This window comes from Oncorhynchus nerka, linkage group LG6 (assembly GCF_034236695.1).
Source record: "Oncorhynchus nerka isolate Pitt River linkage group LG6, Oner_Uvic_2.0, whole genome shotgun sequence".
NCBI classification, from domain to species: domain Eukaryota; kingdom Metazoa; phylum Chordata; class Actinopteri; order Salmoniformes; family Salmonidae; genus Oncorhynchus; species Oncorhynchus nerka.
Window position 1 is genome coordinate 66734877 of NC_088401.1, and position 22841 is coordinate 66757717.

Consider the following 22841-nt stretch of genomic DNA (forward strand, 5'->3'; position numbering starts at 1 on the left):
TGTGTACGTGCAATCGCTGTTCAGTTCAGAGTGTGTGTGTATACACCTTTATATACACCATTCAGAATCCAATAAACACCCTTCAGAGGTCACCCTTAAAGGGTATATAAACATATGTAGGGCATTATGCCTTTTTATGTCATACATATTAAGGCTTTATGAATGATTTATGAATGCTGCATATCAACACTATGTAAAGTGTTCCACAAAGAAGAAACAGAAAGTCCATATTTTCTGAGACTTCTGTGATTCTGAAGTCATTCTGAATATGAATTAAAGTAGAGAACATTTGTATTGTCTATTTATGGAAAAATGATTCCCCCTCTTCTTATACATATGATGCGTTTCATTTAATCAGACTCCAATATAGACAAGCCTGAATTGTTGGTGCTGATTACCATGACAATTGCTTCTGCAGTTGGCTAATAGATGAAGCGTATGAGATGAATAGAGCCACCTGAACCTGAATTGGTAATGAGGAAACTAATGGCATGCTAATGCTATGCCAACACTATCTATTGCAGGAGGGTTCGGTGGGTAGATAATGTATTGTATCAAATCCTCACATACCAGTACATTCATTCCCTATTGACGTGTGTGTGCACAGTGCATGTTCAGCCGACACATAACCATTGGGGAGAAGCCAGGGGATTGTCTGGCCACTGTTAGACATCTAGATAAGCAATGTTGAAGTCGACAAGATGGAGCTCACAAAGGAAGGCTATTAGGCGGTAGACGGGCAAAATTAAACCCATTACCGATAAGACACAGACCAGCCAGTCCCTTGACAAGTCTGCCCTATCATACAGCTCTGCAGCACAAACAGGTATTTATAATCATTGATAAAGGCGGGGGAGACAGGCGAGGGGGGGGGGGGGTTTAGAGACAAAACATATGCAAATGGAGCAATTAGACCGCCCATGGCACAGATAGGACTTGACCTGGTTTGATTAGAAGATGACAACGGTCTTTCTTTCCAAAAGTATGCCCAGCAACAATTACACCACATTGACCAAAAACATTATTGGATTATGTGGATAATGTGCGTCCGGTCAAATTTTTTGAAGGTATTACAGAGTGCTTGATTACACAATGCCAGCCGTGGAATGTCTATCAGGTAAAACATTTAAAAAGTGGTGAGGAGCGTTTGAAGCAGGCCGCCTCCAAAACCCCTCGACGGGTGCGCTCCCATTCCAATGATTATACGTCTGTCAATCTCAGAGCCCGTCGTGGCCCATTTTCTCTTTTAAGATTAATATGAGAGAATGGAAGCAAATTAGCTGCTAAATTAGAGTGCTGTCTTTTCCACATTCAGGGGCCCTCTGAGCCTGTTATAGCTCCTCTCTTGTTTTCCCTCCTTCTCTCTCGTCCCGCCGTGCTGCAGGCCCTCCAGCCTCGTCTATGGAAGGCTAATCAACCCTGCATTCGACAGTGCCCTGGAGGGTTCTACCTTCTCCCACAGGTAAATCACAGAAGTACCTTTCCTTTCCTACATCCTCCAATCTTAGCAGCAAGGATCTTCAAGCACCTTCTCCCTATAGCAACATAGTTGTTTTGGTTTCTCTGGTTCAAACATCCATTTTAAAAGGCTGTTTACAGACCAATGGTGCTGTGTTTTGGCCAGGTCTTGGCAGCTCCAGCCTGACCACTGACCACAGTTAGCTGGGAGCAAGAGAGAGGTGAGCCTCCTAATGGCTTCCTGGCAGCTAGCCCTCTTGCTAGGCCATCCTCATCTGGAGCGCTGATTAGCGTAGGAGTATGGAGTGATTTGAAATCTAACCCGTTCATTGAGGGGTCCACAGCTTCTAGACCTCAACGGGGGGAAGGTCAGACGGGTGGGTAATTAGCTTGGACTATTATGCAATTAAACCTTCCCCCAATCTCGGCTCTAATGAGCAAAGCAGAGATTCAGTCATAAGGTGTTTATTGGGGAGAATTACATCACACGTCCACATTTGATTATCTTCTATGGAACAGTTCATTTGAGATTACTTTAACCTTTATTTAACTAGGCAAGTCAGTTAAGAACAAATTCTGATTTTCAATGACGGCCTAGGAACAGTGGGTTAACGGCCTTGTTAAGGGGCAGAACGACGGAGTTTTACCTTGTCAGCTCGGGTATTCGATCTTGCAACCTTTCGGTTACTAGTCCAACGCTCTAACGACTAGGCTACCTGCCGCCCCAGATGTTTCTGTCTTAGACCGCTGCACCACTCTGAAGCCACTCTAAGGCACTGCATCTCACTACAGACCTGGTTTGATTCCAGGATGTATCACAACCGGCCGTGATTGGGAGTCCCATAGGGTGGCGCACAATTGGTCCAGCGTCGTCTGGGTTAGGCAGTCATTGTAAATAAGAATGTTCTTAACTTCTTGGATATAGGGGGCGCTCTTTTAATTTATGGATAAAAAAACGTTCCCGTTTTAAACAAGATATTTTGTCACGAAAAGATGTTTGACTATGCATATAATTGACAGCTTTGGAAAGAAAATACTCTGACGTTTCCAAAACTGCAAAGATATTGTCTGTGAATGCCACAGAACTGATGCTACAGGTGAAACCAATATTAAATTTTATACAGGAAGTGCCCCAGATTTTGAATGCGCTGCGTTCCAATGTCTCCTTATATGGCTATGTATGGGTCACGAATGAGCTTAGACGTTCTGTCGTTTCCCCAAGGTGTCGACAGCATTGTGACGTATTTGTAGGCAAATCATTGGAAGATTGACCTTAAGAGACTACATCTACCAGGTGGCCGCTTGGTGTCCTCCGTTGCAATTATTGCGTAATCTCCAGCTGCGTGTATTTTTCTTTTGCTTCGAGGAGAAACACAGCTGCCACGAATGATTTATCATCGAATAGATATGTGAAAAACACCTTGAGGATTGATTCTAAACAACGTTTGCCATGTTTCTGTCGATATTATGGAGTTAATTTGATAAAAGTTTGGCATTGTAGAGACTGCATTTTCAGATTTTTTTCTTAGCCAAACGTGATTAACAAAACGGAGCGATTTCTCCTACACAAGTAATCTTTTTGGAAAAACTGAACATTTGCTATCTAACTGAGAGTATCCTCATTGAAAACATCCGAAGTTCTTCAAAGGTAAATTATTTTATTTGAATGCTTTTCTTGTTTTTGTGAAAATGTTGCCTGCTGAATGCTAGGCTTAATGCTATGCTAGCTATCAATACTCTTACACAAATGCTTGTGTAGCTATGGTTGAAAAGCATATTTTGAAAATCTGAGATGACAGTGTTGTTAACAAAAGGCTAAGCTTGTGAGTGAATATATTTCTTTCATTTCATTTGCGATTTTCATGAATAGTTAACGTTGCGTTATGGTAATGAGCTTGAGGCTATAATTACGCTCCCGGATACGGGATTGCTCGACGCTAGAGGTTAAGTGACTTGCCTAGTTAAAGAAAGGTGAAATAAAAAATGTATAAAAATCGCACAGATTATTACTCATTGCATTCTCCAATTACAGACCAAGAGTGTGGCACTATTAACAGATTATGAGGAATATAATGTAGATCACTGCACAATTATCGAAAATCAATCATATGCAAAGATCAGAGCAAACATCATACGTGTAATGTGCGTTGATTGAGTTTGGGGCATTCATGAGTTAATTCAAGATTAGGTTTCTCAATGTGCAGCCAATACCGGTCAACCATGCCAGAAGAATGAAAGGGAAGGGAGGGGCACGGATGCAAAGGTATCACCCACCTGCACCTGGCACTCAGCTTCACTGATGACTTTCTGAGCCTCTTTGAGCTTGTTTGCCTCGCTAGCTAACTGGACAGACGGACACACAAACACACAACAGACACCCAGACATACACACATATACAGAGAGCAACAGAGAGGCACACAAAGAGGGTTGTTAGCTAGACAGACAAGAGGAACACCAGTACTTTTGTTAACAGAGAACACAGGCCAACACAAGGCACAAACAGGTGAAGCAGAGGAGTAAGTGACAGAGATATTCCCAGTTAAAACATGGTTATGATGAAATTAATATAGATAAATTAGTACTACCTGTCACATAGAATACCAAGATCACATTTATTTCATATCCTCAAACAAGCAAAGTCATTTTCAGCATTTAAAAGTGCCTTTTGTATTAGATGGAAAATAACCTAATTTAGTAATCTACAGAGCCTAGATGAAACAGCCATCCATATGTTCACACAGTGGATGACATTTATTTTTGTATCCTCAAAACCTATTCAATGGTCCCCTTTGGAACGCTACGTTCTAATATGTTCTAGCAAATCGCATTCCCTACTTTCCCCTCTCAGATATATACGACAGGCATTGATTTTATCCCAAATATTTCGTTGTCGCTTTGATATTTCACTCTATATGACCTCATCACATTCTAACGTCTTAATAACAGCCGTTGTGTAGATGGGTACAAACTCAACTGCGTAGTGAAACACATTTATATGGAGTCGTTCCTATAGAACAGCCTTACTGTGGACTGAGGAGTATTAAATATTGAACATGTGTAATGGAAAAGGAGAACGAATAAGGACTTCCATTTCACCAGAGTTTAGAACGTGGTTGTAAAGTGCAATCTTAAGGTGAATGGGGAACATTTTCTTTTACACTCCATCCTTAACTATGGACTATGGCGAGTTCAAGGCCTCTATTTTAAAAACTGTAACCACACGATAAGTGGATGGCATGGAACTTGAACCCCTCAGGCATATCTTAGACTCAAAGATACGATTGATGGAACTCAAGTACATTACACTCAAGTATTAAACCTAAGGTATTGACATAAAAAAATGTTTTGAGGTTAATAACAGCCAGAGAAACATGCATGTCAAACACTTGCTACATTTGACGGTGAATTACTTGGCAACCACTGAGAACACATGGCAGTGGTGGTTGTATGGAGAGGCCTGTTGCATTCATTACAAGCTCAGTCCAGTCTGGGAATGAGAGAGGTCTGCAGGTAGACTGGCAGAGCCAGATAGGAGAGAGTGATCCGCTACACCTTCCAACCTCATTCCTGGCCATGCTGGTTCGGCTACATGACCTCCAGGTTGTTAAAGCCCATTAATGGCATGGCACAGAATAGGTCCAAGGTATCTACCGCACCTGAAAATGATTCATCTCAACCTCATCCAATTCTACGAACGCCTCCCCCGTTATCTCTGAGCTGAGGTGGGTTCGTAGGGGTTGGCAGGGGTGGGAGGTGGATTAGTTCCATTTGATGTGTTTTCATTGCGTTTTGTCGATGTTTACAGGCGAAACCTGTGCTCGATCGGATCGCGGGGATAATCAAACAGACACATCAAAAGGTGGAAGCTCCCTGAGACAGGCTCTCATTAAATCCGTCGGTTCACAGACAAGGTGAAGTAGCAGGGGCTAGGAGACAGAGAGACATGTTTTTATTTCCACGAAGAGCTCTGTCGACGAGATGTGAACAGAGATCCCACTTCATTCATATTCAATAAAATGACAGATGTACCACCACAGCAGCTTTGATGAACAATCTGAGTGTAGTGTCTTTGCATGGATTTAGAGGTGCTGCACTCCGGAAGATAATGGCTTAGTACAACACTGTGTTCATCTGTTGCAGTTTCAACCCTTTTAAAACAGGTTGACTAGAAACTTCGTTTTCAAGGGAAGAAACAGGCCTGTACATCATCACCAGGAAGGATACCCTTTAGAATTCAAATAATTGTCTTATTGAAACAGAGTATCTTGTTAGCGCCCACATTTCCATTTATGTGCTCCATTGCAAGACTTCAGCACCGCAACCTAAATATTGCTGTGATTGCAAAATGTGTACCTCCTGATAACGTGTTGCCAGATAAACAAAATAATCTGTGTCATGATCGCGGCGGAAATTGTGAGAGCTATGGCACATCTCCTACAGTATGCCCGAAGAGATCAAATTGACGACACATGTCTGTTCTTAGCAAGAGTGTTCCTAGTGAGGAGGATCCTACTCAAAAGGTACCAGTCTTTCTCTGTGCCTCCAATGTGAAAGCAATAGAAGAAAACATTTGAAAAATCACCTTATACTACACATACACATTTCTTAAAGAAACCAATTTGACCACGAGCGCATTCCTGCCATGCAGGGCGTGACAACATACATGTTTACATCGAGCCCTTTTTTAGACCAACACACCCCCTGGATGTAACTTGAAGAACTCGCAGCCATATTCAAGTGAGCTCTCGCCAAGCGCATTAGATGTTTCCCTGCTGAGGCAGATGTCTGTTGATGTGCAAAGCTCCAGCAGCCTTTGAAGGCGCGTTCAGAGACGGCAGGAAGAGAAGGAGCTGACTCTCGGAGGCTTCACTCCGTTACACTACCTGTTAATGCACCACAAACAGACTGGCTTCAAAAGACCGGGGGCCTGTTAGTGGGAGGGGGAAAAGCCTGGAAAAACAGTGCTTAAAAAGGAGCACTCAGGGAAAGCAGGTAAGCAGAGGGTGACACTGCCTCATGCAATGAGAGAGAGAGGGCAAAGCAGAGAGAGAGAGAGAGAGAGAGAGAGAGAGAGAGAGAGAGAGAGAGAGAGAGAGAGAGAGAGAGAGAGAGAGAGAAGACAAAGCAGAGAGAGAAAGAAGACAAAGCAGAGAGAGAAAGAAGACAAAGCAGATAGAAAGAGAAGACAAAGCAGATAGAGAGAGAAGACAAAGCAGAGAGAGAGCGAGAGAAGACAAAGCAGAGTGATAGAAGACAAAGCAGATAGAGAGAGAAGACAAAGCAGATAGAGAGAGAAGACAAAGCAGAGTGATAGAAGACAAAGCAGATAGAAAGAGAAGACAAAGCAGATAGAGAGAGAAGACAAAGCAGAGAGAGAGCGAGAGAAGACAAAGCAGAGTGATAGAAGACAAAGCAGATAGAGAGAGAGAGAAGACAAAGCAGAGAGAGAGCGAGAGAAGACAAAGCAGAGTGATAGAAGACAAAGCAGATAGAGAGAGAAGACAAAGCAGATAGAGAGAGAAGACAAAGCAGAGTGATAGAAGACAAAGCAGATAGAAAGAGAAGACAAAGCAGATAGAGAGAGAAGACAAAGCAGAGAGAGAGCGAGAGAAGACAAAGCAGAGTGATAGAAGACAAAGCAGATAGAGAGAGAGAGAAGACAAAGCAGAGAGAGAGAGAGAGAGAGAGAGAGAGAGAAAGCAGAGAGAGAAGACAAAGCAGAGAGAGAGAAGACAAAGCAGAGAGAGAAGACAAAGCAGAGAGAGAAGACAAAGCAGAGGGAGAAGACAAAGCAGAGAGAGAGAGAAAGAGAAAAAAGCAGAAATATAGAGACCAGAGAAAAAGAGAGGATGATAGAGGTGCGGACGGGACCCGGCCACCATGTTGGCCTCATGAATTTGTGAATGCAGCGGGCGGGCAATCGTTGGGGCGATGAGTGAATGATGAACGAGTTTGGCCGAGAGAGAAGGTAACGAGTGGCAACATGGCACTCCGGCAGATGAAGTGGGGGAGTGAGGACTGCACACAAATTAAGTGCAATCGGGGAAGAAAGAAAAAAAACTTGCCTCTGTCTAGACAGGAAGAGGACCAAGCCTCACGCCACGCACTAATACTGAGAATAAATGATCACTGAGGCTGCCAGGGACCTTAATGACAGCAACTTTTTGGAAAAAGTCCCGGCGACGCAGTACAGAGCTAAATGTGCAGGTGCGGAAAAGGGATGTGGAACGTGGACATTTGCAACTGCCACAGAATTTAGTTTGGAGGAAAACAATCTCAGCTACTGGATGCCATACCATCTTTCAACACTGGCTTATATTACATTCAGTAAGCAGGGAAGCAAACTGCCCTTTTGTCCCAAGGCAACACTGAAGTGTTTCAAATTGGGTTAAGGAGGAAATAGCAGTCATTTTCTGTGCTTAGGTTTGAGGGGTTTTGTCTGGGAAAAGATGGGGATGCCAAGGCCAGAGAAGAAATGAAATCCATCTCTGTGATAATACAATTGCATGGAACAGGCTGCCATGGAGCAATTCAGCCAATATCAAATCCGACATTTTAAAAAGGAGATGAACCCTTTACTGAATCAAACGCTCCCGTATGGCTGGAAAATACCCACTTAGAGCCTGGCATCCGTGATTGGGGTAGAAAGGTTTCAATTTGACCAAATTAGTAAAAGTAATTTTTTTCTCACAACCGGAATAGTCCTTTCCTACAGTCAAATGATCAAATCGTCCTTTAGGGAGGAATGTTATGAATAATAAATAAACATTATTTTTTGAAAGCCGAAAATCCAGTGTTTCTCTGTCAAACGGTTTTGTTATAATTCAGTCTTCTGAAATGTATATAAAGTGTAATAGTGCAATGCAAACTCAACATTGAATTAATCTCAACTCTATATCTGACATGGTACTGCTGTGTTGTCTTTTTTTAAGCCCATAACATTGTGTGCGAGGTGTATACTTTAGTTTCAGAGTGGATTTGTTTAAGACTACGAAGAAACACTCGTGTGGCCCTGATTCAGCTCACTGCAGTAAAAGGTCATCTTGGACAAACATGCTTTGGAGAAACAACTACAGTGGCAAGAAAAACTATGTGAACCCTTTGGAATTACCTGGACTTCTGCATAAATTGGTCATCAAATTTGATCTGATCTTCATCTAAGTCACATCAATAGACAAACATAGTGTGCTTAAACTAATAACACACAAATTGTATTTTTCTTCTCTATATTGAATGCATCATTTAAATATTCACAGTGTATGTTGGAAAAAGTATGTGAACCCCTAGGCTAATGGCTTTTCCAAAAGCTAATTGGAGTCAGGAGTCAGCTAACCTGGAGTCCAATCAATGAGACGAAATTGGAAATGTTGGTTAGAGCTGCATTGCCCTAGAAAAAACACTCACAAAATTTGAGTTTGCTATTCACAAGAAGCATTGACTGATGTGAACCATGCCTCAAACAAAAGAGATCTCAAAAGACGCAAGATTAAGAATTGTTGACTTGCATAGAGCTGGAAAGGGTTACAAAAGTATCTCTAAAAGCCTTGATGCTCATCAGTCCACGGTAAGACAAGTTGTCTATAAATGGAGAAAGTTCAGCACTGTTGCTACTCTCCCTAGGAGTGGCCGTCCTGCAAAGATGACTGTAAAAGCACAGCGCAGAATGCTCAATGAGGTTTAGAGGAATCCTAGAGTGTCAGCTAAAGACTTACAGAAATCTCTGGAACATACTAACATCTCTGTTGACGAGTCTACGATACGTAAAACACTAAAACAAGAATAGTGTTAATGGGAAGACACCACGGAAGAAGCCACTGCTGTCCAAAAAAAACATTGCTGCACGTCTGAAGATTGCAAAAGTGCACCTTACACAGCGCTACTGGCAAAATATTCTGTGCACAGATTAAACTACTGTTGAGTTGTTTGGAAGGAACACACAACACTATGTGTGGAGAAATATAGGCACAGCACACCAACAACAAAACCTCATCCCAACTGTAAAGTATGGTGGAGGGAGCATCATGGTTTGGGGCTGCTTTGCTGCCTCAGGCCCTGGACAGCTTGCTATCGTCGACGGAAAAATGAATTCCCAAGTTTAACAAGACATTTTGCAGGAGAATATTAGGCTATCTATCCGCCCATTGAAACTCAACAGAAGTTGGGTGATAGAACAGGACAATGACCCAAAACACAGAGTTAGTGGCCAGTCAGAGTGGCCAAGTCAGTGTCCTGACTTCAACTCGATTGAGATGCTGTGGCATGACCTCAAGAGAGCAGTTCACACCAGACATCCCAAGAATATTGCTGAACTGAAACAATTGAAAAGTGGAATGGACCAAAATTCCTCCTGTCCGTTGTGCAGGTCTGATCCGCAACTACAGAAAACGTTTGGTTGAGGTTATTGTTGCCAAAGGAGGGAGTTATTAAATCCAAGGATTCACATACTTTTTCAACCCTGCACTGTTTACACGGCGCGTTCAATAAAGACATGAAAACATATAATTGTTTGTGTGTTATCAGTTTAAGCAGACTGTTTTTGTCTACATTTACATTTACATTTAAGGCATTTAGCAGACGCTCTTATCCACCTAGAAGAAGATCAGATCAAATGTTATGACCAATTTATGCAGAAATTCAGGTATTTCCAAAGGGTTCACATAATTTTTACTTGTCACTGTAAATATGATGTGATTAATGTTTGCTGCTTGCCCCAATCCCTTTTTTCTTATGCCTTCCTCAATACTGTTTTGAACATTAAACTACGCAATGAGGTTGGGTTTCCAGTGGTAGAGACTACGTATTTCGGTAAAACGTGTGGTACAGACTGTGTATATATTTGTGAACACATGGACACTGTACAAGACACTGTACAATACCTCTATGGGGAGCTTGTGGCTTCAGACTGCAGTCTGGAGTAATGGGTGTGTATGCTCCTCTCGTCTCCTCTGGTCCTTACCTGGGTCTTCAGATTGCAGATCTGCCCTTCCAGCTCTTTGATTTTCTCCTCTTTCTTCTGGGACTCGGCCTGGGCCTCCTGCCGGGCGCTGAACTCTTCATCGAACTGCAACAATTCAACACAACACACACTCCGGTTAGGACCAAGTTGTCTCAAGTGAATGGCCAACTGCAGGGCAAGTCAACACACACCGATACAGACTGTCTCGCACACACTTGGCCCCATCTCCTACCTCTATTCATAGGACTTTGGTGGCCTCTACCCTGTCGTCCACTGGCTGTGGTTTGGGTCCGGCTTTCATGTGTTGGTGACGGATCTAACCTTTGTGGGAAAGCAACCTGTGTCACGACAATGTTTTCACTGCTGCCGCAGGAGGGGACATTGCTCTCATTCCACTCACACCCAGGACGCCTCTGATGTCCCACACACAGAGGCAGGGGTGTGGGGGGACTGTGGGGGCATATGTGGCGTGGTGATACAGTACCATGCCTTTACAGACTGGTTCAAACTAGAGTACCATGTCTTTAAGGTCTGACTCACATGCACCAAAACACTTCTGGGGGGATTCTGCTGGAAGTACCAGTGACTCACAGTACTGGTGGTGTACTAAAGAAATGTGACTCGTTTCATGAAATGTTGCACGTCACTACTAAACAAGAGAGCCATTTGAACGTATGTCTAAAAATAAAAAAAATCCAAATGTGTTTTTTTGGCAGAAACGCATTCTGGAATATGTGAACTTTCATGTGTTTAAATAACAAACTTATATTCCATCCGTAAATATGAATGAAATCATTCAATTACAAGCCTCGTTGGTTAATCCACGGAAAAAGTCGGAAACCTTCTCGCTAGTCATGATTGGCTGAGATTATGGATGGGCTGGACATGCCGGGAGATGAATTTGGATTGGTCTGCCATGTACAGGAGCATGTACACGCCACGGTCAGTGGGAAACGTAGGGACTTAACGCGCTGCCAAACAAGATGTAGCTACAAACATAACGAAGTTCAATGGTTCCAGTCTGCCGTAAAGCGTCTAGCTACATTTTCAGATATCATACGTTTCTAATTTTCATTGCAAGTTAAAGTGCACTGTTCGCTAGCTGGCGAACGTTATGGGTATGATCTGTGTAGTAATATTATTTTAATCAGAAATCCATTTGCATTGCTAGTTATAGCCTAATGTTAACTAGTTAACATTGAACCTAGTTGGTTACAGTAGCCCTTTAGCTACCTGCAGATTCATACTCCAGCTATGACAATGTTAGTATTGGTAGTAGTATGAGTTGGGATTATGCCGGTTCATTGTTTAGCTAGGTAGCTGCATGTCTGAACAAAAGACTTTGCCAGATGATCAATTTAGACAAGTATGTCAGGTACATCATCTAATAATATTTTATACAATATTTTGATCTGGACACTTTGTTTTTGATATTGCTACTATGAAACCATTTCACTGTACTGTTTACTCCTTCTGTATACTGCGCATGAGACAAATAAACTTAGATTTGATTTGATATAGTGTGTTTACCAGAGACAGTAATGTGAACAAGTCCGATTAGGCGGTCAGTCACAAATATTAGGCGGTCGGTCACAAATATATAGTGGAAATTGATTGCACTGTCTATCATTACATAGTAAAAATACACTTCATTCACTTTATTCCTCTGTTTGAAGATCAGCGTGAACGCAGAATAAAGTAGGCTACTCCATCCAGTTACAAAGTAGATAAAATCTTCAGGAGTTAGGTTGGTCCAATCTTTCCTCGACATTGTAGCTTTTACTTTAAAACTTTATTCCGGAAATTTGAGAGAGTTTGTTAAACTATTTCACCAGCTATTGATCAGGGACCAGAATCAATAGCTGGACCAGGATCTCTTGGGGGGGGGGGCTTTCTGATGGGAGCGTGGTGGTGGCATACCAATGGAGTTGAGGGGAATGATGCACTGTACCTCACCTTTTTGGAGAACTCAGCAGCCTTCAGTTCGCTCTCATCCACTTTGGCTTTATCCACGCACTGATCTGTAAGAAAAAAGAGGGCAGACAGCAGCAACGACAGTAAGAACCCACGGAGTGACTTTGATTCTCTCAATTACACTGTACATTGTTAACATCCTACTTAAGATTCCAGATCAACCCTAAAAGGAATATTACATCAGAGAGACAGAGAGGGAATGAGTGAAGAAAGGGGGGAAAGGCACTTGTCGGCTCATTCTTTTCTTGACATATCCCCCAGGAGATTTGTATTCTGTTCGGCAGGTTTGCCAATGTTTAAAAACCAAGCCCCGAAACATTTGTTTTCAACTCATTACAGCGATATAAAAATGTGAGAAAATCACGGATGGGCTCAGAAACTTTTAATGAGACTTTGTCGGCACGATGCCACACAGAACTGTTAGTGACAATAACAGAAGAACAAAAATATAAAAATAAAAACACTTAGTTATTTCATTAATTTGTCTCTACTTGAAGGAAATGAATGACTGCATTTCTAATTTGGGGCAAATAGACCCTGTTTCCTCTAGGATTCAAGAAACTCTGCTGATGAATGTCCTCGGCAGAGTGAAGACGCTGTGAAATCTCCATGTGCTTATGATGAGACATGATGTGCCACAGTCACACCTAACAGGTAATGCATTATTTATTCGTAATTAGACTACCTTTTCCTATACATGTCAAGGGGCTGCAGGTTTTCTGGGAAGGCTCTCAGGAGGGAAATGGGGATAGATAATAATGAGAGGGATATTGCACCATTTTTAGCAACACCCACATCCTGCTGTCCGCGCAGTACAACAGAAAAATATATCTGAGGATGCTTTAGACCGATTAGGAGACAAAATATGAATAACAAGACTAGTATTAAAAAAAGAGATACTGATTCAAGCTATATTGTACAGTATGTAGGTTAGGGAGACCTAGGAGGCAAAACTGGTTGAAATTATGTAATTCTAACCAGAAACAAAACACTTTTTCAAATGTGTTAATAATGATATCATTTCAACCAGTTTTGGAGGTGTATAATGGTGTCCTACTGGCTGCAGATTCACCCTTTTAAATGTCAGAGGAAAGACAGAGCTCTGGCAGACCTACCAATGAGGTGGGTGAAGTCTACATCCAGTCTCTCTCTGTACCCGAAGTCTGGGTCCATCCCGCTGCGATGGAGAACCACCTGAGACACACATTCCTCTATCACCTTGTAGTACTGGGGCCTGGGAGAGCAGTGAGCAGAACACAACTAAGTCAGCATGCACATCAAGAACAGGAGAATGACACAAACTTACACAGCCCTAATTATCCACAAAATATCCCCTTAGCCGAGCTAGAGGTCACAGAATGACAGATAAAATAAAATAAAAAATTGGAATTACATTTGATTACATGCTTTTATGCTGATCGTGAAATCGCTAAGATTAATCCTGGGGACGTGGAACTCGGAGCAGCATGACTTGCGGCTATTCAAGGTGACAAACGGGCTGCGCAGCCGGCCGTCACTAATTTGTAATCATCTTTGTCAATTAAGGGTGCCCATAAACCTGAAATGCAAATCTAATCAGTGTAATATGTGTAATTAAAAGCACAATGGCATGGAGAACATGTTGCGTGTTTTGGGAGGGTGACAGAACGATGGGGTCTCGGGTGGCGGCGGGCGGCGTCTGAGTCGGCCGGGGACTCCTGTTCGCGCCACCCAAGTTGGCGGGTGACCTTTCCCCAGTTATATGATCAACTTTAATTGCAAGTGACATTTAGCAAATACAATGTCAACTTAAGCTGAGCCCCGTAGCGACAAATAATGATGTTCCAAGCATGACCTTGAATGGTGCCAGCAGAAATAAAAAATTTCCACCAGAAATACCCCCCACTTGAGCACATGGAGGCTGAATATTTATGATGGGGACTGTTTCTTGGGAACTGTCGCTCGGCTCAAATCCACACTAGAGGTACAGTTATCATTTTCTCCTGGTCAACGCTAGTTAAATCCCGGATTAACAGAATGAATGTGAATCTTTATAGGTTACGAGGAGTTATTGCCAGTCATATCAAATTTACAGTACTTATGATGTCTATGCCAACATATTTGATTAGGATTACTTCCTCAGGGCAGTACGGTACAGCATGGAAAGGAATGATTAGTGTGACAAAAAAATATGTGAATGCAGTGTATAAGAAAAACATATACTCTCCCATGTCTCAAAAGTTTCACAAATCACTTAATTTGACAAGTACCTGGAGTTAAAGTGGTGCTGAGTGAAAGCCAGCAATTAAAGTGGTGCTGAGTGACAGACAATAAGAAAAGTAGTGTTGAGTGACAGACAGTAATTAAAGTGGTGCTGAGTGACAGACAGTAATTCAAGTGATGCTGGGTGACAGACAGTAATTCAAGTGATGCTGGGTGACAGACAATAAGTAAAGTGGTGTTGAGTGACAGACAGTAATTAAAGTGGTGCTGAGTGACAGACAGTAATTCAAGTGATGCTGGGTGACAGACAATAAGTAAAGTGGTGTTGAGTGACAGACAGTAATTAAAGTGGTGCTGAGTGACAGACAGTAATTCAAGTGGTTCTGAGTGACAGACAGTAATTCAAGTGGTGCTGAGTGACAGAGGCCAGGTCATCTGATGCAGCACTCCATCACTTTCCTTCTTGGTCAAATAACCCTTACTCAGCCTGGAGGTGTGTTGGGTCACTGTCCTGTTGAAAAACAAATGATAGTCCCACTAAGCCCAAACCGGTTGGGTGCCGTATCGCTGCAGAATGCTGTGGTAGCCATGCTGGTTAAGTGTGCTTTGTATTCTAAATAAATCACAGACAGTGTCACCAGCAAAGTACCCTCACACCAAAACACCTCCGCCTCCATGCTTTACGGTGGGAAACATAAATGCGGACATCATCCGCTCACCCACACCAAGTCTCACAAAGACACGGCGGTTGAAACCAAAAGTCTCCAATTTGGACTTCAGAGCAAAGGACACATTTCCACCGGTCTAATGTCCATGGCTCGTATTTCTTGGCCCAAGCAATTCTCTTCTTATTATTGGTGTCCTTTAGTAGTAGTTTCTTCGCAGCAATTTTACCATGAAGGTCTGATTCACGCAGTCTCCGATGAACAGTTGATGTTGAGATGTGTCTGTTAATTTAACTCTGAAGAATTTATTTGGGCTGCGATTTCTGAGGCTGGTAACTCTAATGAACGTATCCTCTGTAGCAGAGGTAACTCTGGGTCTTCCATTCCTGTGGCGGTCCTCATGAGAGCCAGTTTCATCATAGCGCTTGATGGTTTTTGCGACTACACTTGAAGAAACTTTCAGAGTCCTTGACATTTTCCGTATTGACTGACCTTCATGTCTTAAAGTAATGATGGACTGTCGTTTCTCTTTGTTTATTTGAGCAGTTCTTTCTATAATATGGACTTAGCCATTTTGGTAAAAGACTGTCTTCTGTATTACACCCCCCCCCTCTTGTCACAACACAATTGATTGGCTGAAATGCATTAAGGAAAAAAATTCCAAATACATTTAATAAGGCACATCCGTTAATTGAAATGCATTAAGAAGTAAAGAAAATCCACAAATTAACATTGAATTAAAATGTATTCCAGGTGAATACCTCATGAAGCTGGTTGAGAGAATGCCAAGAGTATGCAAAGCTGTCATCAAGGCAAAGTGTGGCTTTTTGAAGAATCTCAAATATCAAATATATTTTGAATTTTTTAACACTTTTTTGGTTACTACATGGACTGATGTCTTGACTATTATTCTATAATGTAGAAAACAGTCAAAATAAAGAAAAACCCTTGAATGAATAGGTGTTCTAAAACTTTTGACCGGTAGTGTACACTCATATGTTTTCTGAGGGAGGCCTTTATTAGGCAGATTAGCTGTGCTCTAATTTCCTGCTGGCCTCTGTGGTCAGGCGCAATGCTGCTTGCTGATACTCAGGTTGCGTGGGAGGCTCAGAAGGCTCCGATGCAGATAAAGAAATCAAAGCTTTTTTCAAAGTCCTGCTCTCTCTTTACTGCCTTTGGAAAGGGGAGCAGGGGGTAAGAGCATTGTGGCTCAAATAGATTCATTGCTTTGAGCAATGAACCAAATAGGCTGGAATTGTTGGTATGCAGATCATTTCAGAGAGATCACTTCAATATACAAAAGATGAGAGCTCTGAACATGCATGGAAATAAGACACGTACGAGTGCATATTGACCAAATGTGTAAATTATTGGATTTCTGCTTATACTAGAATGTACATCCTATATGTGGGGCTTTATTTGTGATGACAAGGAGTAAATCAGGGTTCCCTATAAAATGTGGACAGGTCTTATCATATTGTAAACAGATTTTATAAGAACCAAAACTAGTAAAAACATTTTTGTATGCATGAAATGGCAGATGTCTTGTTCCTATGGCTGGATTCACCCACTTGTCATGAGATCGAGCGAGTGCACGGCGCCCCTGTGTGGCTTAGCACTGTGGCAACCCGGTTTAGTACTGTCGCCGGTGTAGACCACATTATTATCTCAATAAGTCACCCTATTTTCCCAGCATCCCCCGCTCCTCTCTGCCACTACCACCAAGATAACTGAGAAAGGGAAGGGAAGGAGTGAGCGAGTGACCCAGAACTGTCAGGCCCCACCAGAGCCTGGACAAGGCTGGGCTCCAGAAGCCAACATATGTCCCTAGCACCATCCTTCACTCCTTCACTCTGGCACCTTTCCCCTCCACATGACATTGGGATTCTAGCAGCAGCACAAACTCCCCTCGCAGTCTCTCGTCCAGCCCTGCTCCACATAACCAGTGTAATCCCCATATCGCTCCACTCCAAAAGAGGATATCCGCTCTAAATTTAGCAGGGGTTTGATGTGCTCCCATTCATCAAGCATGGCACTCTCAGATTAATTATCGAAAATAAAACAAGCCCCCCCTTCACCAATTGGTGATGGTTTCGAGAGGTGCTTCTCCAAATTGAACACACACATCTGCCCTGTGTTTGAAACAGGGTGCATGGCAGTCCTGTTGAAACAGGGTACAAGGCTGTCATGTTGAAAATGTATAACTTTGGAAGCCAAAGTCCACATTCTGTTGGAATATTGGCATAGGCATGTTATGCGTCCCTTTGATCAGGAAGCCATCGCATACACCTATGGACAAGTTTCGCTCCATCACCTGATTTGGCCTGGCAGCGAGCGTGAGTGGCCCACTTCCTCCCCCCTGGATCCCAATAGAGATACGGTCATCAAAGCCCAAAATGATCTTAAGGTCTCCCTTTAATTTAAAATTAAAGACCTGCCATTTCCCAACCAGCCAATTTAATCTGAAACATAAAAAGATATGCTGGTTCAAAGTGGCCAAAAAGGGATATATTGATGATGAATTGAGGCCTGAGCTGGAAAAAGAACCTTGTGTCAGACAGACCGACCGCACCTCGCAAAGCCCGGTGATGTATGTGGAATTATGTCTTCCTCATGGAGTAGGGGAGGAGGGAGAGCGGTGGGAAATGTATTTTTAAAAGCATATCTTTAATAAGCACATCCATTTTTAATTAGCATTTGTAGTGATCCTTTTTTACTGTCGGTGGTGGAGAGCATTGGCGTCAGTAGTGGGGGAAAAAGACAGAGAGGAGTGCTGAGGTGCTATGCTGCACTAGCTACTTAATGTGTTTTCTATTTCTCACTTTCTCCAACAAAATGAGGAATGCATTATTCATACCAGCCGAGTGAGCAGCAACTTGTCTATGGTAAATTCCTCTTGTCTTCTCTCTATTTTTTGTTAAATATTTTATTTCGGTGAAAAGTCTGACACAGCAGCGAATTGATCACTGTCATTGCCATCAGAGGAGCCGCCACTATCTCCCTCTTTTTTTCCTGTGATTGACACATTTACAGGAATCCAGAGCCGGGACGCCATTTGAATAATTACTTAATCGTTCTAAAGTACAGAATATTAGATCTGCTCTGATATGGCCCTGGCACTTTGATCACAGTGATTACATTCATAGAGAGAGAGAGAGAGAGAGAGACAGAGAGAGAGACAGAGAGAGAGTGACAGAGAGAGAGACAGAGAGAGAGAGACAGAGAGACAGAGAGAGAGAGACAGAGAGAGAGAGAGAGAGAGAGAGAGAGAGAGCCCTGAGAGGAGAAAATGGACATGTGAATCTTTCATGTTGAATGCTTACATGCTTTCCCCTGGGAGATGGAGATGGCAAGGTTTTGAGAATAGCACTTACTATAGGAAGTAATGTAGTTTTACAAGGATTGTGGCACACTTATCTACAGGGGTCAGACGCGTGTTTCGTTATCTGGCCTTACTCAAATGCGGTGTCAAGGAGTGGACGTCCTTGAGGTTTCTGCGTTGATAACGCAGCATTAGCGCTACACAGCAAAGTGTATCCCTTACAGGGGCTACATACTACTGAATAAAACAAAAAGAGGGAATAGACTAGAGACTGTTTAATGTCAACATTTCAGCCTTATGTTTTTCTCAAGACCAGTCTTGTGGAAATGCAGTCTTCCTGTGAAAGCAGTGAGAAGGGATGTGGCTGTTTGTGCAGAACTCACCTGATGTAGTAGTCGTTCCTGATGAGCAGGAGGTGCTGTAGGATGGACAGGAAGTAGGTCTCCGACCCGGTGTCTTTCACCATGTTGGATAGGAGATGGTACACCTCACCCATATCAGTGAGAAGGGGGTTAAGGTATATAATGTCATGGCAATGTAGTAAACAATTGAGAGAAAGCAGCTTGCAGTAGTAGGCTACTATGACAGACCATTTAAAAGGAGAAGGCAAACATTTACAATTCATGTGCCTTCTCTAACCAAGTCCTCTATTACCTTTAACCACTTCTCCTCATATAGGATAGGACGAACTGTTCCCAAGTGGAAAAGCACATTCACACATATACACATTGTACCCCTCTCATTTAGCCACATGCATAACACATTTCACATTCCCTTATTCGGTCAGTGGCGTACTAACACTGATAAGCTTTACCTATTGCTGTTTAGGTATTAAACGGACATGGGAATGAAGGAGTGCTTAAACCTGTGCTTTATCAATCTAACAATATAGTGACAGTGCATTCTAAAATCAATCAAAATCATTTGGAAGATCCTCAAATCACAGTGTTAGTTTTCCCATCCCGGACTAGTACTCAGACAAGTGTCATTGTGCACAAGCAAGCACTGCGACAATTCCTCACATCTGTTTTCCCTCTCGGGAGCGGCAGAAGAGTAAACAGCTAACTTTAGGAGGGAATTTGGCAATAAAGAACAGTCCCTGTGTTCCACCTATCACTCTGCGCCTTTCAAGGAGGAGGAAATTAATCACGTGAAAACTCCATTGGGTTTGGATCATGAAAAGGGGATCAGTCACTATGGAAAATATTGTCTCAGATTGTGCCTTGTCCGTCGAAGAGAAAATATGTGTTATTAAACTTGCTAAAGGTACTGATTATGCGCCTCCCCAAGGAGTGTGAGCGATGGCTTGTGATGTCTAAAATAGTTGTCGAATCAGATAAGAATTCACTGTCTATGGTGTATTATTCATTTCATTATGTCCGTTTCTCTGAGTTGGATTGCTGGCTATTTGTTTCAGATCAAGAACTGTCAGAGGCTGCGAAATGGAGTGCTTGGCACATTTCACAGTTGATTTTTATGGAATTGAAACCATAGGGAGAAATGTTCAAATCAAGGAAAAAGTGATTTCTCTTGAGATGTGCATGTGTTTAAACATAATATCCAAGTTGGATTTCAGAATAATATCACGATCACTTTACAGTATATTGTATTTCATCTGTGTTTACGAGGAATATGGAACTGGAATTTTAATCTATAGCAAGATTACATTTGATCTTCTATGAACTAACAACAAACCCAGTCCCAAAACTGTAAAGAATTTAGAGAAATAAATAGCTTGAGGGGGCTTATACAAAACAGTTTGCTTGAGAAAGGATCCTCCCGTGGATATTCATGTTTGAAAAGCATGTAGAAAATAAATAAAACTCAGAAAGTCTTATTTTCAATCTGTGCACACATGCAGAAAACAAGGGGAATAGAGTGAGGCGGAATAGTGCAGTGTTCAGCCGGGAAAGATGAAAAATTGATTGCCGTCATAATATGAAGTGTACGTTTTAACAATGTCTGCTGAAATATTTACCTGCTGACTGCAGGGTGATACACTGTCTGGGCTAAAACACTTTCACAGTCAGAGGCTCTGCATTCATTCACATTTGTCTGTGGTCACCCAGCAGAAAAATATATCTGATTTGTGTTCTTGTTTAGTCCAGAGGGCTTAAAAGGAGGGACCAAGGGCCCGGCTTCCTCAGATAAGGGGAGAGGACATGGTCGGACGAGCTTCGTTTCGGGGTTTTTAACTACATAAAAGGACATGTCAAAGTTGTGCGGCCCCATCAAAGTTGTTTAGAGCAAATTATATCCGCTATGATGGAAAAACTGTTAAGTTCATCGTCTCAAAAGGCTGTTGAATGACAATCGAGCATTGATCACCTCTGAAAAGTTACTTAAGCGTGAGTGAACATCACTTGACAACCAGTGCAAAGACTTGACACACCCAAAATGACAGAACAGTGCTCCATACTCTCCAACTGTTCCCACTATTTCATACACCACATGATCCATCCACCACAATCAGCGCAAATCAATCCATTTTAACGCCGTCTGACATTTTCTTATTAACTTCAGCCATGTCTGTAACCAAAATAGTTCTCCCATATCAAATTCGGCGAGCGCAGGGGATGGGAATACAGGCTTCTCTGATGTATCGCTTCCCACTCCTGTATGAGCCTGGAAGAAGCCGATGAGAATTACCAAACTGGTGTGATGCAATTATAGGCTTGCCACACTGCTATCTGAGGGACGACATTAGTAGAGTAGAAGCCCGGACTGGGAAAGGGCATAAGCAGCTACATCTATCAGTAAGAAACGGTGCAAGCAGCTACATCTATCAGCAAGAAAGGATCCCAGGGACTAAGCAGCTACATCTATCAGTAAGAAAGGATCCCAGGGACTAAGCAGCTACATCTATCAGTAAGAAAGGGTCCCAGGGACTAAGCAGCTACATCTATCAGTAAGAAAGGGTCCCAGGGACTAAGCAGCTACATCTATCAGTAAGAAAGGATCCCAGGGTATAAGCAGCTACATCGATCAGTAAGAAACGGTGCAAGCAAATACATATATTAGTAAGAAAGGGTCTAAGCAGCTACATTTATCATTAAGAAAGAGTACAAGCAGCTGCATATATCAGTAAGAAATAGTCTAAGCAGCTGCATCTATCAGTAAGAAAGGGTCTAAGCAGCTACATCTATCAGTAAGAAAGGGTCTAAGCAGCTACATCTATCAGTAAGAAAGGGTCTAAGCAGCTACATCTATCAGTAAGAAAGGGTCTAAGCAGCTTAATCTATCAGTAAGAAAGGGTCTAAGCAGCTACATCTATCAGTAAGAAAGAGTACAAGCAGCTGCATATATCAGAAAGAAAGAGTACAAGCAGCTGCATCTATCAATAAGAAAGGGTTTAAGCAGCTACATCTATCAGTAAGAAAGGGTCTAAGCAGCTAAATCTATCAGTGAGAAAGGGTCTAAGCAGCTAAATATATCACTAAGAAAGGGTCTAAGCAGCTACATCTATCAGTAAGAAAGGGTCTAAGCAGCTACATCTATCAATAAGAAAGAGTACAAGCAGCTGCATCTATCAATAAGAAAGGGTCTAAGCAGCTATATCTATCAGTAAGAAAGGGTCTAAGCAGCTAAATCTATCAGTAAGAAAGGGTCTAAGCAGCTAAATCTATCAGTAAGAAAGAGTTCAAGCAGCTGCATCTATCAGTAAGAAAGAGTTCAGGCAGCTGCATCTATCAGTAAGAAAGAGTTCAGGCAGCTGCATCTATCAGTAAGAAAGGGTTCAAGCAGCTACATCTATCAGTAAGAAAGGGTCTAAGCAGCTACATCTATCAGTAAGAAAGAGTTCAAGCAGCTACACCTATCAGTAAGAAAGAGTTCAAGCAGCTACACCTATCAGTAAGAAAGGATACAAGCAGCTACATCTATCAGTAAGAAAGGGTACAAGCAGCTAAATCTATCAGTAAGAAAGGGTTTAAGCAGCTACATCTATCAGTAAGAAAGAGTTCAAGCAGCTACATCTATCAGTAAGAAAGAGTTCAAGCAGCTACATCTATCAGTAAGAAATGGTACAAGCAGCTACATCTATCAGTAAGAAAGGGTTTAAGCAGCTGCATCTATCAGTAAGAAAGAGTTCAGGCAGCTGCATCTATCAGTAAGAAAGGGTTCAAGCAGCTACATCTATCAGTAAGAAAGGGTCTAAGCAGCTACATCTATCAGTAAGAAAGAGTTCAAGCAGCTACACCTATCAGTAAGAAAGAGTTCAAGCAGCTACACCTATCAGTAAGAAAGGATACAAGCAGCTACATC

The 22841-nt window shown here is 42.2% G+C and overlaps 1 protein-coding gene across 6 annotated transcripts in view; it reads right to left on the minus strand.

Annotated features, from left to right (window-relative positions):
* Positions 1-22841, minus strand: part of diaph2 (diaphanous-related formin 2) — a 736531-nt gene that overhangs the window by 486684 nt on the left and 227006 nt on the right. For 5 of the 6 annotated variants that reach the window (XM_029662408.2, XM_029662405.2, XM_029662406.2 and 2 more), the window contains 5 exons: positions 18962-19078; positions 13505-13623; positions 12372-12436; positions 10416-10520; positions 3733-3801 (listed from right to left, as the gene is read on the minus strand). In XM_029662408.2, the coding sequence (XP_029518268.1) occupies positions 3733-3801; positions 10416-10520; positions 12372-12436; positions 13505-13623; positions 18962-19078 (475 nt within the window). The remainder of the gene's footprint in view (positions 1-3732; positions 3802-10415; positions 10521-12371; positions 12437-13504; positions 13624-18961; positions 19079-22841) is intronic. The other variant, XM_029662409.2, reaches the window with a different exon arrangement.